The sequence below is a fragment of the Trachurus trachurus genome (genome assembly GCF_905171665.1).
Source record: "Trachurus trachurus genome assembly, chromosome: 4".
NCBI lineage: Eukaryota > Metazoa > Chordata > Actinopteri > Carangiformes > Carangidae > Trachurus > Trachurus trachurus.
The window spans coordinates 24,560,173-24,574,486 of NC_139898.1; the positions used below are offsets into that span (position 1 = coordinate 24,560,173).

Below are 14,314 nucleotides of genomic sequence, written 5' to 3' on the forward strand. Positions count from 1 at the left end.
AGAGCTGCTCGTGCTCAGGTGCTGGGAGTGGCACGGATGATAATACTGGCGTTGACTCCACGTGGCCTCGCTTGTACCGGTGGTGGGAGTGTCCGCGAGGAGGGTAGAGCCGCTGCTGCTGCTGCTGCCTGCTCGCCTCGCGCTCAGCCAGTTAGATATTTTTAATTCAGAGCTGACACTGTGCGCGAGAGCGGGACGCTGACGAGCCGCCGGACACGAGGAGGACGAACAAGTCTTTACCTTGTTTTATATTCACGCTTGTGTTGTATTTTCGCTCCGTGTCGCTTCCCCCCCCGTCATGTCAGTTCGCCGGGCCGGTGTGTTGCTCCTGTGCGCGGTGCTGTCGGTGAGCCGCGGCCGCAGGAGTTCACCGGAGCAGGAGGATGTTCAGGAGAAAATCAACAGCGCCAGATGCACGTCCAGGTGCCTCACCCTGCACATGACGCAGCTAACCGCCGCCTTCAGACACCTCCAGGTACTGGCTACCGTTTTATTTAGCAACCTTAGGTCAAATTAAGTTGTGACCCCCCCTCTGACTGCGGCCAACCGGTGTAAACAAAATTAATTTACAGTCATAAACCGCTGTTTACACTTACTTTGACATTTACATGACTCTCAGAGGTGGAAAAAAGTCTAAATTCACCTGGAAACCTTTATTTAAAGTGATGTATTTTTGCCTGTGTTGACAACTAAGTGCAGTTTTATCATTCTTGACCAATACTATTTGGCCTGTGTAATAATTTAACCAATATAGCCTAAATTAGCTTTTACATCCACAACAGCCAGCCCCTTCACTGCTGAGTTTACAGGAGAATACTGGAGGGTGAAATTAAAAGTGAAAATGTGGGAGCATCTTGAATCAATCAAGTGCAGTCAGTTGTCAAATAGGTAAATAAAAGTTAAAAATGACTTTCTCACAATACACTGACATAATGAGCTCACAGCTGTGTTTGCAAGTTGAGCAGCATATGCACAACGGGCTGAATCTGCACCCAATTATGCATGTAAACACCGGCATTATCACTAAGATTAAAGCTAAATGGTGTCATTAAACTTAATTAAAAAACAGTTAATGCTCTTTATTTGGATTGGCTTAAAAAAGAAAGGGGAAAAAAAAGAAAAGCCACAGCTGATATATTTACACCTCCACCCCATCAAAAAATTTAGTTTTGTCACTCCTGTCAAGAAGTGTGTTGTTGCCTTTTGGAGAAATGTGGTATGTAGTAATTAAAATTTATAGTTTTCAGCCAAAACCTTTTAGAAAATCTCTCTGTGCTTTTCGTTTTAACTCAAAAGGGTGTTTTTGCATGCACAAAACAGCAAATAATGGTCACTCAGTATCATGTTAGGCATCAGCTTAGAGGTTTGTATACTGTTTGTACAGTGGAGCTATTTATTGCTTAAATTATCAATCAGATGAAACTGTGATCTGGATTTAAACAGTGTGTTGTTTCCAATGTGGTTTTTGGACACGTTTTATTTTGATGTTGCTCAGACTGAGGTAGCCCTGGGTTCGTACTCAGATGGGCAAAAGGTAGGCTGGAAAAAAAGAAGAAGAAAAGTTGGGTTTTCTGGTTTGTAAGAGTTGCCAAAATTGCTCATCTCAGTGAAATCGCTGGCCCACGTACTGTGGCCTTTGTAGTGAGGAATGTGAGATTAACGGGGACATTAGGACGTTACCAAGTTCGAAAAGCCACTTACTTTAACGGCTTCAACATGTGCATGCTGTGTAGTGGGTGGGAAAGTCATTAACCACAGAGTTCAGCCCCAATGGCTCTGAGGTGTGTAGAAGAAAGTGTGTGTGTGCATGCTGTCTGTGGGTGTGTGTGGGGGTTTGCATATGTTCATGTATAAAATAAAGGTTTGGTCTGGTCCTCGTCCATCCAGAGTAGACCCCTGTCACCTGTGCATTGGGTAATGAGCGTGGCCCCTGGATGACTTCCTAGCAGTGTGTGTGTGTGTGTGTGTGTGTGTGTGTGTGTGTGTGTGTGTGTGTGTGTGTGTGTGTGTGTGTGTGTGTGTGTGTGTGTGTGTGTGTGTGTGTGTGTGTGTGTGGTTTCTGGAGTGGAGGTGTGAGAAAGGGAACATTTGGTTTAAACTTTATGAAGTGGAGTGCAGTAGTCAGATGTTGAGCATCAAACAGCAGCGATCTAAATGAAACCAACTGAGTGGGAGGTAGCAAACAGGCCAGAGATTAAAAAAAATTTCACTTGGGTTTAATTTTGAAAAGTTGAAATGTTTCATTACAATCAGTTATCACATGTTAATTTCAGTCTTCTGTTAGACTATTGGTATTTCACCACCTTCGTGCAAAACACAGTTATCCATCTCATGTTTAATGCTACATTCCCTCCCGAGCTCAAACTTAGAGTTGCCCTTTGCTTTTTGTTTTGATAATTCCACTTAGTTTCCAACATGTAAATGTGACTGGTTTAAGAACGTTTTTGAGATCGTCAACTTTTTAAAACAAGGCCAAATAAAAATGAATCTTCAGCAGAGGAGTTGTTGACTTATGAGAACTCTTGAAATTTGTAATTTTCTCTTGGTCAATCCACAAGAATCATGAGGGTTGATCATCTGTTTTGCTGCTGAAATGATTAATCAACTACTCAGTTAGTCAGTTATTTAATCCCTCTGTCAAGCATCACTTGTTCATTCCAGTGTCTCTGATTTCATTTCAACATTTTCTCAGTTTTATGCCACTGTGAAGTGAAACCATTTGGATTTTTGGTCTTTGGGATCTGGAAAACTGTGAAGATCATTTTAAGTGATTTTCATATTCTTTTTGAGGTGAGAAAATTAATTAATTTAGAATTTATAATCATCAGATTGATCAATAATTAAGATAACTGCTAATTACAAAAAAACGTTCCACATTGGCTAGTTGTATCCTCTCAAATATGAGAATGTCCTTCTGGACAAAACAAACAATTTAAAGACATGTTCTTACATTTGGAAACTTTAATGGGCATGTTGTACTGTTTTGTGAAGCTTTATTTAGTAAATGATTAATTGTGTGACCAAAAAGTATTATTATATTAATCAATGATAAATATAATAGTAAACAATCTTCGCTTTAAGACGTGGGAGAAAGAGAAGCTAGCATTGACTTAATTACTGAGTGGCAGGATGGTGACGAACAGGAAAAGATGGTGTTGATGTGTGACTCATAAACTCATTTAAGGATATAAAGTAGGTACTGAAAATGTTGTGTGTTGTGCCAAAGTGAAAGGAGCCTCTAAACTCTGAGCAAACAAGGAAACAAGTTTCCTCTCGGCCACATCCTGGGGAACAGCATCGTCCTCTGAACTTATAATAGGACAGTGTCGAGAGTCACAGGATGATTGATGGCTGGTAGAGAGTGTGTGTGTGTGTCAGAGCGCTCATTCATTTAGAGAACGTAATGTTTAAAAGAAGAAGGAAAAAACATTTGATAACAGCTCCAGTAAACGTAACATCAGTAAAGACAGAAAGAGCTTTACTCATCCTGCTCTGTCACCACACTCAGAGACAAACACACACACACACACACACACACACACACACACACACATTACTTCCTCTGGCTTCATGTGGGTGAACCCTGTGTTTTTGGCTCTTTCTCTCCCAGTGTGTGTGCGGCTAGTGTGTAGCCACTAGAATGTGAGTCACCAGTTTTCTATTTACACCTCTCTCTTTCTGCTGCGTCTCTGGGTTTTCCACTACTTTCCCTTGTATGGTGTAATAGCGTAATTATAGATCTTTGTGTGTGTGTGTGTGTGTGTGTGTGTGTGTGTGTGTGTGTGTGCACTTGAGCATATATATGTTGGTATGTTGTCATATTCCTAAATTCCTCTTTGATGTAAACTCCCAAAAATAAGGAGGAAATTCCAGCCTCCGCCTGCTGCAAGAGCTGGATCTTTTTGCACATACGTAGTAGATCAGATTAGACGGCGCGTCTTAAACACTCACAGGTCTGTGGTGCTGATGAGCGGTTGGTTAGCGGTACGAGCCAAGGCTGAGGGCCAGCGCGAGGCTGAATAAGCCGCCTGTGCATTCATGTTTATGTGTGTGTGTGTGTGTGTGTGTTTCCCAGTTGCTCTGCGGTAGGTAACTCTAATCAGCCCAGAGGTCGGTCAGCCAACTAGTCACGCTCTGAAAAAGACCAGAGACAATGGTCAGGTCAGGTTGCACGGAGACAGACGGGGAGGTAAAGGCAGGTAGACAGACGTGGCCAAGCACAAAGGCGATGGAGAGACGGGTCAGCGGGCAGGTAGACGCGCAGACAAATTGATACACTGGTGAAAAAGTGGACTGCTATATGAAGCCAGACAGGTGACAGCAGGAGACAGAGGCTTGTTTTGATTCGCCACCGGAGATAAAAAACCTGGAGCTTTTGTGCCCGCTCTGTCATTTGATCAGTAGAACCGGGGGACAGACGGACGGCGATCAAGTTGTGGATTCTCTCCTGAAACCAGGACAAGAAATTCCAAGACAGTAAATCACAGCTGGGATGTCACGGCATTGAGAGGCCTTTTGTTCTTTCAGCAACAGAAAGAGAGACAGGACAGAGAGAAAGAGAGAGAGGCAGTTTTTTTTTTACCACATCAAAACTGTGACGGCCACATTATATCTGATACTTCAGCAATTAAACCCATCCCTCCTCTCGCTGCTGACAGTTTCCCCTCAGCTGAATCGTATTTGCTTTCTTGCCGAGAGGGTAGTTGAGAAGATTGATACCACTCTCATGTCTGTAAATATGAAGCCGTGCAACAAGGAGGCAGTTAGCTTAGCATCAAGCCTGGAAACATGAGGGAAGTAGTCAGTCAACCTCTGCTAGAAGAGGACAGTCTCACCAAAATCTGTGTGTTTTGTATGGAGTCAAAGGATAAGACACAACATGTTAATAAATTCACTTTACAGGTGTTTTTAAAGGGATAGTTCAACATTTTGGCAAATTGGCCCATTGCCATAATCCCTATAGTCATAGCAGTAGGTTTGTTACCTTTAATTGTCGGTGCAAGCTATTTTTACAACGGCGGAGTAGAGCCGTGAGCTGCTCAGAGCTACGCTACGGAGGCTAATGGGATTTCTTGGTTTCCCTCATCAAACTCATCAAATACACAATCCAACAACTCCAAAACGCTCTTGCGGACAAGTTGTGACCTGCACATTCACCACGCTATGAGATAATAACAGAACGTTATGAGATGGAGTTGTTTTAGAGGTAAATTCATGCAAAACAGCTGATGCGCATTCCTGTCAGGGGCAGTTTTTCGGCAAGCAGTCTCTGCATTTGCCACAACAATTAAAGGTAACGAACCCACTGCTATGACTATAGGGATTATGGCAATGGGCCAATTTGCCAAAAATGTTGAACTATCTTTCAGTTCGTCCCCGTTTCCAGTCTGTGCTGTGCTATGTTTGCTGTCTGCTAGCCAGGGTCGGTGGTTAGATAAATCATCTCATCTACCTGGATGAGTAAAAATGTTGAAAGTGAAGAAGAGTGCTTCCAGAAACGGTGAATTTTTTCCATTAATTATGAATGTTTGAAGTATTTCAGTCACTGATGGAGTTTCATTGTTGTTTCATTGCTAATGGAAGTGAAGGTAAACAGACGGACAGAGGCCGATGTTGCAGTTGGATGAGGCAAAGTTCAGCACCGTGTAACAACCACTTTGTTGGGACGCTTGTTGTTTACAGGATGTGGAGCACCACAAACACTAAGGTTGACACACGTGCACAGAAACACACACACATAGGGACACACACACACACACAGGGACACACAAAGACTAATTAGGAGCTTCTGTCGGGAAAGTTTAGACCTCAACACTGGCTTTTTGGGAAGAGAGTTATATTGTGTTGAGTCGGAGTTAGTCATGATACACATGATCACACAGACGACACATAGGCTACACACACACACACACATGCACGCATACACACACACAAGCACACACCGTAGCTGTTTGCTTCTGGTCATCTGGGGATGATTAGCAGAGTTAATGCCTCGTGTTAAATAGACTTTCTACTGTGCCTCACCGCAAACACTGACCACAACACACACACACACAGACACACACACTCTTAACATGCACTCTCTCCTACTCTCCCTCTCACATACATTCACTTTTTATCGCCGCATCTGGCAGAAGTGTGATTTATATCTCTCTCTCTCTTTCAAACACTGAAGGGTGTGTGCAGCTGTGCGCTTGCACGTTTGACCATTTCTGTGTGTACGTGTGTTTCTGTGTGTGTACGTGTGTGTGTGTGTGTGTTTGTGACTCAGGCTCTTTCCTGCTGTTGCATCCACTGATACCAGAATGTTATTCTTTAACAGTGATTACTGTGGACTCAGCAGCCATCGGAGCCATGTGGAAGTCCTTTAGTGCAAGTGTTTCTTACTCCGTTGGTCGGCTCAGTTGCTGATGGGTCTCTGGTGTCTCAGGCTCAGACAAATTTCTCTCTTGGATCCAGGATAGAAAAAAGAAGAAAAAAAAACAACTTTAAGACCCTGTGTTTTTAGTGTTGGTACGAAATCCAGCCATGTGGAAATCCATCATTAAAAATGAAAGGAGAGTTTTGCATGATTTTATTCTGAGTTGTATATCATGAAGTGGATTGAAGTGAAGTTCTTGATATTTTTTCATGCACGCTGTCCTCGGAGCATTGCTGTGAGGATTCCTGTTCATTCTTAAGTACACAAAAGCCTTTGGGCTACATGGGTTTAGGACCGAGTTTTGTAAGTAAATGCATCATATATAACGATCTCAGTTCAGAGCCACAATAAACACAGCTGTGGATTTCAGTGAGTGAAAATACACTATTTAAAGTTCCCATCAGTGAAATAGCCCTGAAAGCTAGGATGACAGGCAGCAGTCACCAGAGCTTATTCCATCCTGTTTCACAACTGGTATCCACCGTCTCCTCCCTGCACGAAGTAACAAATATTTATTTCCATCTTTCACCTTCTTTCGTCCGTGTCCCTCTGCTCTTTTCAACTTCCTCTCTCCCTCTCGTTTTTCCTCTCAGTCTCCCACATCCAACTTCTTCTCTCCCTCTGTCTTCAGCTCCTCTCTTCCCCCCCCCCCCCCCCCCCCCCACCCGACTTTTTCAACATGTGCAGCTGTTTTGCCGCAGACAGACTCGCACACATACTCCAAGACCCTACGAAACCCCACTTTGACCACCGTTTAATAGCCATACGGCACACAGGCCCGTCTAAACTGCCTTGATTGGCTCTGACAGCAAATATGTCCCATGAAATCGACTTGGGATAAGCGTGCGTGTGTGTCTGCGTGTGTGTGTGTACATCCAGTTACTGAAGAGGAGTGACAGGGCAGGGGATGTTATGGTGAGGATGACAGAAAAAAGAAAGAGAGCATAAAAAAGATAAAGAGAGGATGAAGATGTGAGGCCAGCGGGGGGGGAAAGACGTTTTATATGTCCTCTGTGAAAAATCTGGAGACGTTTAACCGGCCTCCACATGATTCCCAGTGCTTCGACTGGACCGTCTACAGTTTATCATCATCTCATCCTGTCATTTTCACAGGAGCTGGCATCAGAGTGGAGAGAACTGAGAGACAGAGCGAGAGAGAGAGACAGAGAGCGTGAGTGTGCTAATGACAGACAGAGAGGGTGACAGGGTGACCAAAGGAAGCTAATCTGGATGAGCAGGAGCACGAGGAGGAAGAGGGAATGTAAACTCTGTGTGTGTTTGGATCGTCTTCCTGCTTTTCTTTATCCCTGTGTGTCCTCCAGCAGAGAGGCAGATGACGACCGGTTGAATAAATCATCCCGCTGCTGTTGCGCAAACTTAAAATTCACTAATTTAACTAATTCTGATCGAGCATCCAGGAGCAGGACTGAGCGGACCGATGCTGCCAATAATGTCGAACATCACGACACTGGAAGCCTTGGATGCATTTTATATTATTTAACAAACATAATTAGGGTTGCGATTTAGATTTGATTAGGATTAATGTGGAAACAATTAAGAGCCAAACAGATTTTGGGGTCAGTACAATGACCTCACCTCATTGTAATACATCATTACAATCAGGTCAATCAGAAGGGCAATCAATGATGACCTAACTAAACATTTGTTTATTCAGGTTTTATTCTTCCTCCACAGGTTTACTTCTTGATGTATCATTGTGTTCTACTGTTCAGCAGTCAAACATGGAGAAAGTTATATATTCAGAGGCAGTTGTTTACTTGTTGTTAACAGCAATGTTAGTCAACCAAATCACAATGTATCTGTAAGATTTTTATCTTTACTCTTTATAATTTGTCTTAAATCCGTTAGTCCCTGGGTTTTATGAGGAAGAGAAAACCCTACACACAGTCAGTTAAAGTTAAGTTTAGATTTTATACTATCCAGAAAAGCATTTCACCTATAAAAGTTTTTACTCCATGTGAAAGTACGGGAGAATAGAAGTGTATCTGGTGAGACCGGGTATTTGCGTTTGGTGGATATTCAACTATTTACCACTGTTCAAAAAGAATCAGCAGAAGGAGAGAGTGACTACTACTAAAAAAGTTTATATGTATGAGAGAGTTAAGAACCTCCATTTGTCTGTCGACTATAAAACCAATTACTGTGGCAAATGGGATCTCTACGCACATGGGTGGCGTTTAAAGACGAGAGGAAAAGAGAGAAAAGGCAGCAGACGGTGTTTCTGTCTCTGCTGTGATACCATGGCACCCGTTCTTCCACCTCTCTGCACACCTCGTCCTCGTTCCCTGCATCCCTCCCCACAGACTTGTTACTCATCTATTCATCGGGGCTTTAACCATTACTTTAATCCTGCACTGTCTGCTTTCTTCCTCTTCTCTCTCTCATCTTTCTGTCGCCTTAGCATTATCCCTTTTAACAGCTAGCACAGATTACTGTTAAGCCAAGGGCGTCCACCCCATCAATACTCATTTAGTCTTAAAGGCACACTGGCACCGCCAAGAAATACCCTTTTTTATTTCTCTCAAAATCATGCCCAACAATCTTTTCCCTGACGGAGTCGACTCTGAGCAAAAAAATGTTATGGCCTCCGGATTTTGGTTCCACTTCTCTGAATATGAGCCACTTCTTGCTGCTTCCAACAGCTGGACGACCAAAGCGGTATTAGAGTAGCTAGCTGCAGCAGTGGACATGGACGGATGAGGGGTGAGAGTATGAGAGGAATGAGGCAAACAAGATTTTTTTGGAGAACTTGGAGCTCTGACCATTTTCACACATACCATATACTCAGTGGGCAATCTGCGCAGAAAGCAGGCATGACTGATAGTATGTGGGTTAATTTTTTGTCTTCTCTTTGCAAAAACTGGTATGGCAGCTCTAGTAACAGTGGAAGCTTCACTAAGAGACACCATCCTACATCAAAGTCCAGTTTAGCTGCAGCTCATTCACCAGAAAACAGTCCATTTGCATCTGTTTTGAATGTGAAGACTCAAAGAATCAATTCAGCATCTTCTGTACCGTGAAAGCCCTTAACCCCTAATCTCTAACCTTTAACCGCTGCACTGTTACCCCGACTCTAACCCCTTCACCTCCTTCATACCAGAAGCACAAAGACTGCTTAAAAGAGGAGATGCCCTCAAAAAGTGTGTCTGTGGAAAGAGATGAGGCTGGTTCAGGCTAAATACAGCTCACTCAGGAGAGGGTTTAGGAGTCGTTAAGAAGGCTTATCTCACGCACACGCACATGCACATGCACACACACACGCACATGCACTCCCATAAGGGCGCACACACACATGACAACAGACAGATGCACAAATGCACACCCACAAGTGTCCTAATAGCTGTTTTGATGTTGGGTGATGATGGCGTCATGATTGTGCTGATGATGACAAAATATTTCAAAGGGAAAAGCAGCTCTGTTGTCACCAGCAACAGACAACCAATGCAAGTTGTAAAACACTCTCATGGTATTCATCTTATTGTTTTTAAACTATTAAAATGATTCAAAATCCCATAAAAACTATTAAATCACAATGATCAGGGGCATTTTAACTTGAATATTTACCATACAAACTACAGATGTTACCTCAAACCCTTGGCAGTTCAGTTGTGATGGGCATTTTTCACTATTTTGCCATTTTATGTATGAAATTACTGATAAAAAAATGGTTAACATATTTTTTATTTTTGCTGACCAGGTTGACAACTTAGGATCTAAAACATTTTAAAATATGTTATAGGTCTGTGTTGTCATAACAAGTATTTACAATTAGTATAAATTTGAGAAGAGACTTGGGGGATTGATGTTGGGTCAGTTCATCTGTATTTCTGTCTCTGTGGTCGTGATGACGTCTCACTCTGTCACGGTGGTTATAACACCCATGTTTACCGGTGGTCCTGACTCACTTAGCACTAGCTGTACACACAGATACACACACACACACATATGTGCACGTCGCCTACACACATGAGCACACACATAAAAATATATCTCTCCAAGTGACGTGGTCTCTGTCTGGCTCAGCAACCCCAAAAACACACTGCGTTAAGTCATCGGAGGGTAAATGAGTAAACAAGAGAAAAGTTGAGCGTGCGTCTGACTGCATGACGGCTCGCGTCTGGTTATGTCATTTGGTCAGTGACCTTTTTATTAACAATATTTTGCTTCCTGTCTCCCTGGAAGTTACTGTGAATTTGTCTGTGAAAGATTTGTTTCTGTGTTTGTGTGTGAATCCTCATCCTCTCTCTCTCTTTCCCTCTCTCTTCCAGAGTGACCAAGTTCTGGTTTGGTGTGAGAACCACAGGCGCTGCGCTCAGGTAAACACACACACACACACACACACACACACACACACACACACACACACACACACACACACACACACACACACACACACACACACACACACACACACACACACACACACTTTATTAGGACTGGATTTCTGTCCTCAGATGTTAATTGGGAACTATGCAAACTTTCTTTACCCTAATTAAACAGCTCGTAACAGCAGTGTTTCCCATACATTCAAATAAATTATATCCGCTACGAATAGACTTTTCGGCCTTGAGCTCGACTAACATCTCCGCATAACGCTCTTTTTCCGTTATTGGCGTTCACACACACACACAGAAGCGTGCATGGTTGACAGCAGTGCGCAGTAAAAGTAAAAGCGAAACTTATACGACCCCCCCTTGCCCCGTCGGACGATCCGACCAGTTTGGTTTACGGCCAAGAGACTGTAGCGTCTCTTGGCCGTAAACCAACCTTGCAAGATCAGCGCCTCCGACTCGGTGTCCCAGATCTCGTCTTGTGAACAACATGGACTGCTTTTACGACACAAACACAGCCGGTAATCTGTAATATCTTGTTAACGTTACCCACCTCAGTAGACATCGCTCCATGGATTGCCCTCTCGCCGGCTTCCTTTAAAACACATGCACATGGCCGGCGGGGAGAGAGGAGGGTTAGCAGTATGCACTCGAAACTTAAGGGGCAGCTCCGTAGATTAAAAAAAAAAAAAAAGCAATCAAAACAGCGAAAAAGCGACTGGACTTGCATATAATAGTTCCCCTGTAACATTGATACAAAGACCCCTCCCCTCTCCAGTAATGCTATTGCAGCAGGTGATTTAATCAAATACCTAATCTAAATACCAAATCTACCACAAATTAATTCCAGCCAAAAAACAGCAATAAAAAATCCAAAACATCTGCATGCGTGATGTGTGTTGCACTTAAAGCTTAACTGAAAGCTTAGATTAAAAATAATTGCTTCCAAGGACATAAGTGTGCAGGTGTTTTGATCCTTTCTAATGGATTCAGTCATTTAAATTTTGCGTCATACCCCCAGGTGTGGTTGTATTTTGGGCATCATCTAACGCGCTAGTATCATGTCTCTGCCTGGTCAGCATTATACCAAGGCATTAGGGAATGTGTTTCTGATTGGGTGACACATAACAATTGTGTGACAGGACACCCCAAATATTTCTATTTAACAGTTTAAGTCTTTGCACAAGGTGTATTAAATGCAGCCAACCGTGGAAACAACAGTCTTCTGCTTTGTTCTACGTTACCAGATGACTGTCGCTGGTGTAATGGACCAAATGTGACTCAGAACAAACAGTTTGAGACAAAGAGAGAGAGTCAAAGAGACAAACTGAGACTCTCTCTCTCTCCCTTCACGTCTCTATAGATTCTTTAAACCCACCGCATGAGTCCTATAATAGCAAAGGTTGTGTTTTTAGTTAAAATAACGTCCTCCCCTATATCCCCATTATCCATCCACGTGGAGCAAAAATTAGCCCCTGTTTATTCACTTAACACTGCGTGCCAGAAGGCTGCAGTGTGTGTGTGTATATATGCATGTGTGTGTGTGTGCGTGCGCTAATTCATTGTTTGATTCAAGAGGAGTTTCCATGCTGAGTGAGTATTTTTAGCTGCCACTAGTCTGTCCACCCTGCAGCCGTCCCAGCTTGTCACAGCTCTCTGGACTTCGCTGTGGGTGTTTCACAGCGGTCGTCCCATCGCAGAGACACAGGCACAGACAGTGGGTGGATGAGACAGAGGCTGCAGCTGCATCTCCACATTTTAATGCAAATGATCATGTCCATTGTGCGCTGCTTTCAGGGAACATTAATTGAGTGTGGAAAAATCTAATTTTCGATCACAAAACAAAGCGAGATCGGAAATGCTCTCATGGACCAAATAACAAAAGAAATATGTGTCCACCGTGACCTTTTACTCGCCGACTTTAACTCACTCTGTATTAATGAGGTCTTGAAAGATCCTGTCTGGTGTCTTATTGATGTGTTTTCTGAACTCTGTGTTCAGGTTCAGACCAATTTTAAAAGCCTGAACCCAGCTGGAAGCACACCTGAGCCATATTTTACTTTTCGCAACATTTCCAAGCCTCGCTACAAATTCACTTGACAGTCGGATAAAGGAAAAGGTAGAGACAGGGCAGAGCAAGAGCTTTTTTTTTCTTTCTTTTTCCTATATCGTGCGTATTTCAGTAGTGTGTAGTGTCTGTGTACATGTGTGTGTATGTGTATGTAATGGGGTTAGCAGGGGTTAATGTCAACAACAGCCAAGAGCATGCCCTCTCTCCCAAAAAGAAAAAAACAACCTCCCACCCACAGACCGTTGCAGGGGATACCACACTGAGCGAAACATCAGACATCAGCCATACTTAACCACCACCACCCCCCAAGTACCTCAAACAAAAAAACACAAACACACAGCTCCCTTGACCTTTTACCAAAATTATCTCGACCCTTTCTTTCCTTGTTTTCCTTCCTTTGTTTCTTCTCTAGATATTCAGAGCTCAACACAGAGTATGAGAATGGAAAATATTTTCTTGTTTAATACCATGTCTAAACTTTATTACCTTGGCTTTGTGTCTTGTTGCTGTATGTGTGAATAGCAGTGTGGCACTATTCTGTAACCCAGGTCCAACAAACAGTCTCTGAAGCGGGCCGGTGGGGGCTGACGCTGTGTAAACCACCATTTTCCTCTCAGACAGCCCGATATTGCACAGACGTGCACAGTGTCTCTTCTTGCCTGTTTGAATTGCGAAGTTATTAATTCTTACTTTTTCTTTTTTTTTTTTTTTTTTACAGTCTGTTGAAAGTGGATACAGCCCAATTTGTAAAAGTCACCGCGGCAGGCCAACATAAATAAATTAGAACAGAAAAGCACATATCCCAGTCTTCAGCCATAATTGCCAAGATTAATCAAAATAATAAATTATACAGCAGAGGAAGTCCAGCGCTGTTTAATGCTCCCAAGGTGTGTATATTTGTTAACAGGATGTGTGGGAGATGTTTAGGGTTCACAATTTTTTTTATTGATTATGCACCTCGGGAACATTATACAGTCTGCACACACTCCCCTTTTTATTATTTTTTCATAGCGTAACAAAAATGTCCAGGTGTCTCCTCTGGTTTTGCTCTGCTCTGCACTTGGCCCAGTAGCATATTTGACATAAGACGGCGCAAGACAGATGAAAGACAGAGACAGACTGGGATACTTCAAGAAACATAAACACGAGCCAACGCTCTCTAATATTAAATGTTGTCTAATGAGGAGCCAGACCAGAACTATGCCTGAAACTGTCAAACTTTTGGTTTAAAACACACAAACAACCAAAAACCTGACCACACGTTCATAGCCAGCTTTTATTAGTTGACAGTTTTTTAAATAATTGTTGCTTTATGAGCACTTTTTTTTTAGCATGTAACACCACTTTATCTTATCTGAAGTATGAGATGGAGAGTCAGTGGGAAGGAAGTAGCAGAGAGTCCACTGGTCATTAGTTGCTGATCTGTTGGAGGAAAAACACTCCTCTGCACAGTGTGAATTTCAGACTTTT

General features: G+C 42.9%; 1 protein-coding gene across 1 annotated transcript in view; it reads left to right on the forward strand.

Moving 5' to 3' along the window:
- Positions 1-298: 298 nt before the first annotated feature.
- The window catches only part of anos1b (anosmin 1b), a gene marked incomplete at its 5' end in the record, with an annotated part of 41,849 nt that continues 27,833 nt past the window's right edge, over positions 299-14,314 (forward strand). Inside the window, 2 exons of the mRNA XM_083969608.1 lie at positions 299-475; positions 10,711-10,758. Of these exons, the coding sequence (XP_083825734.1) occupies positions 299-475; positions 10,711-10,758 (225 nt within the window). The remainder of the gene's footprint in view (positions 476-10,710; positions 10,759-14,314) is intronic.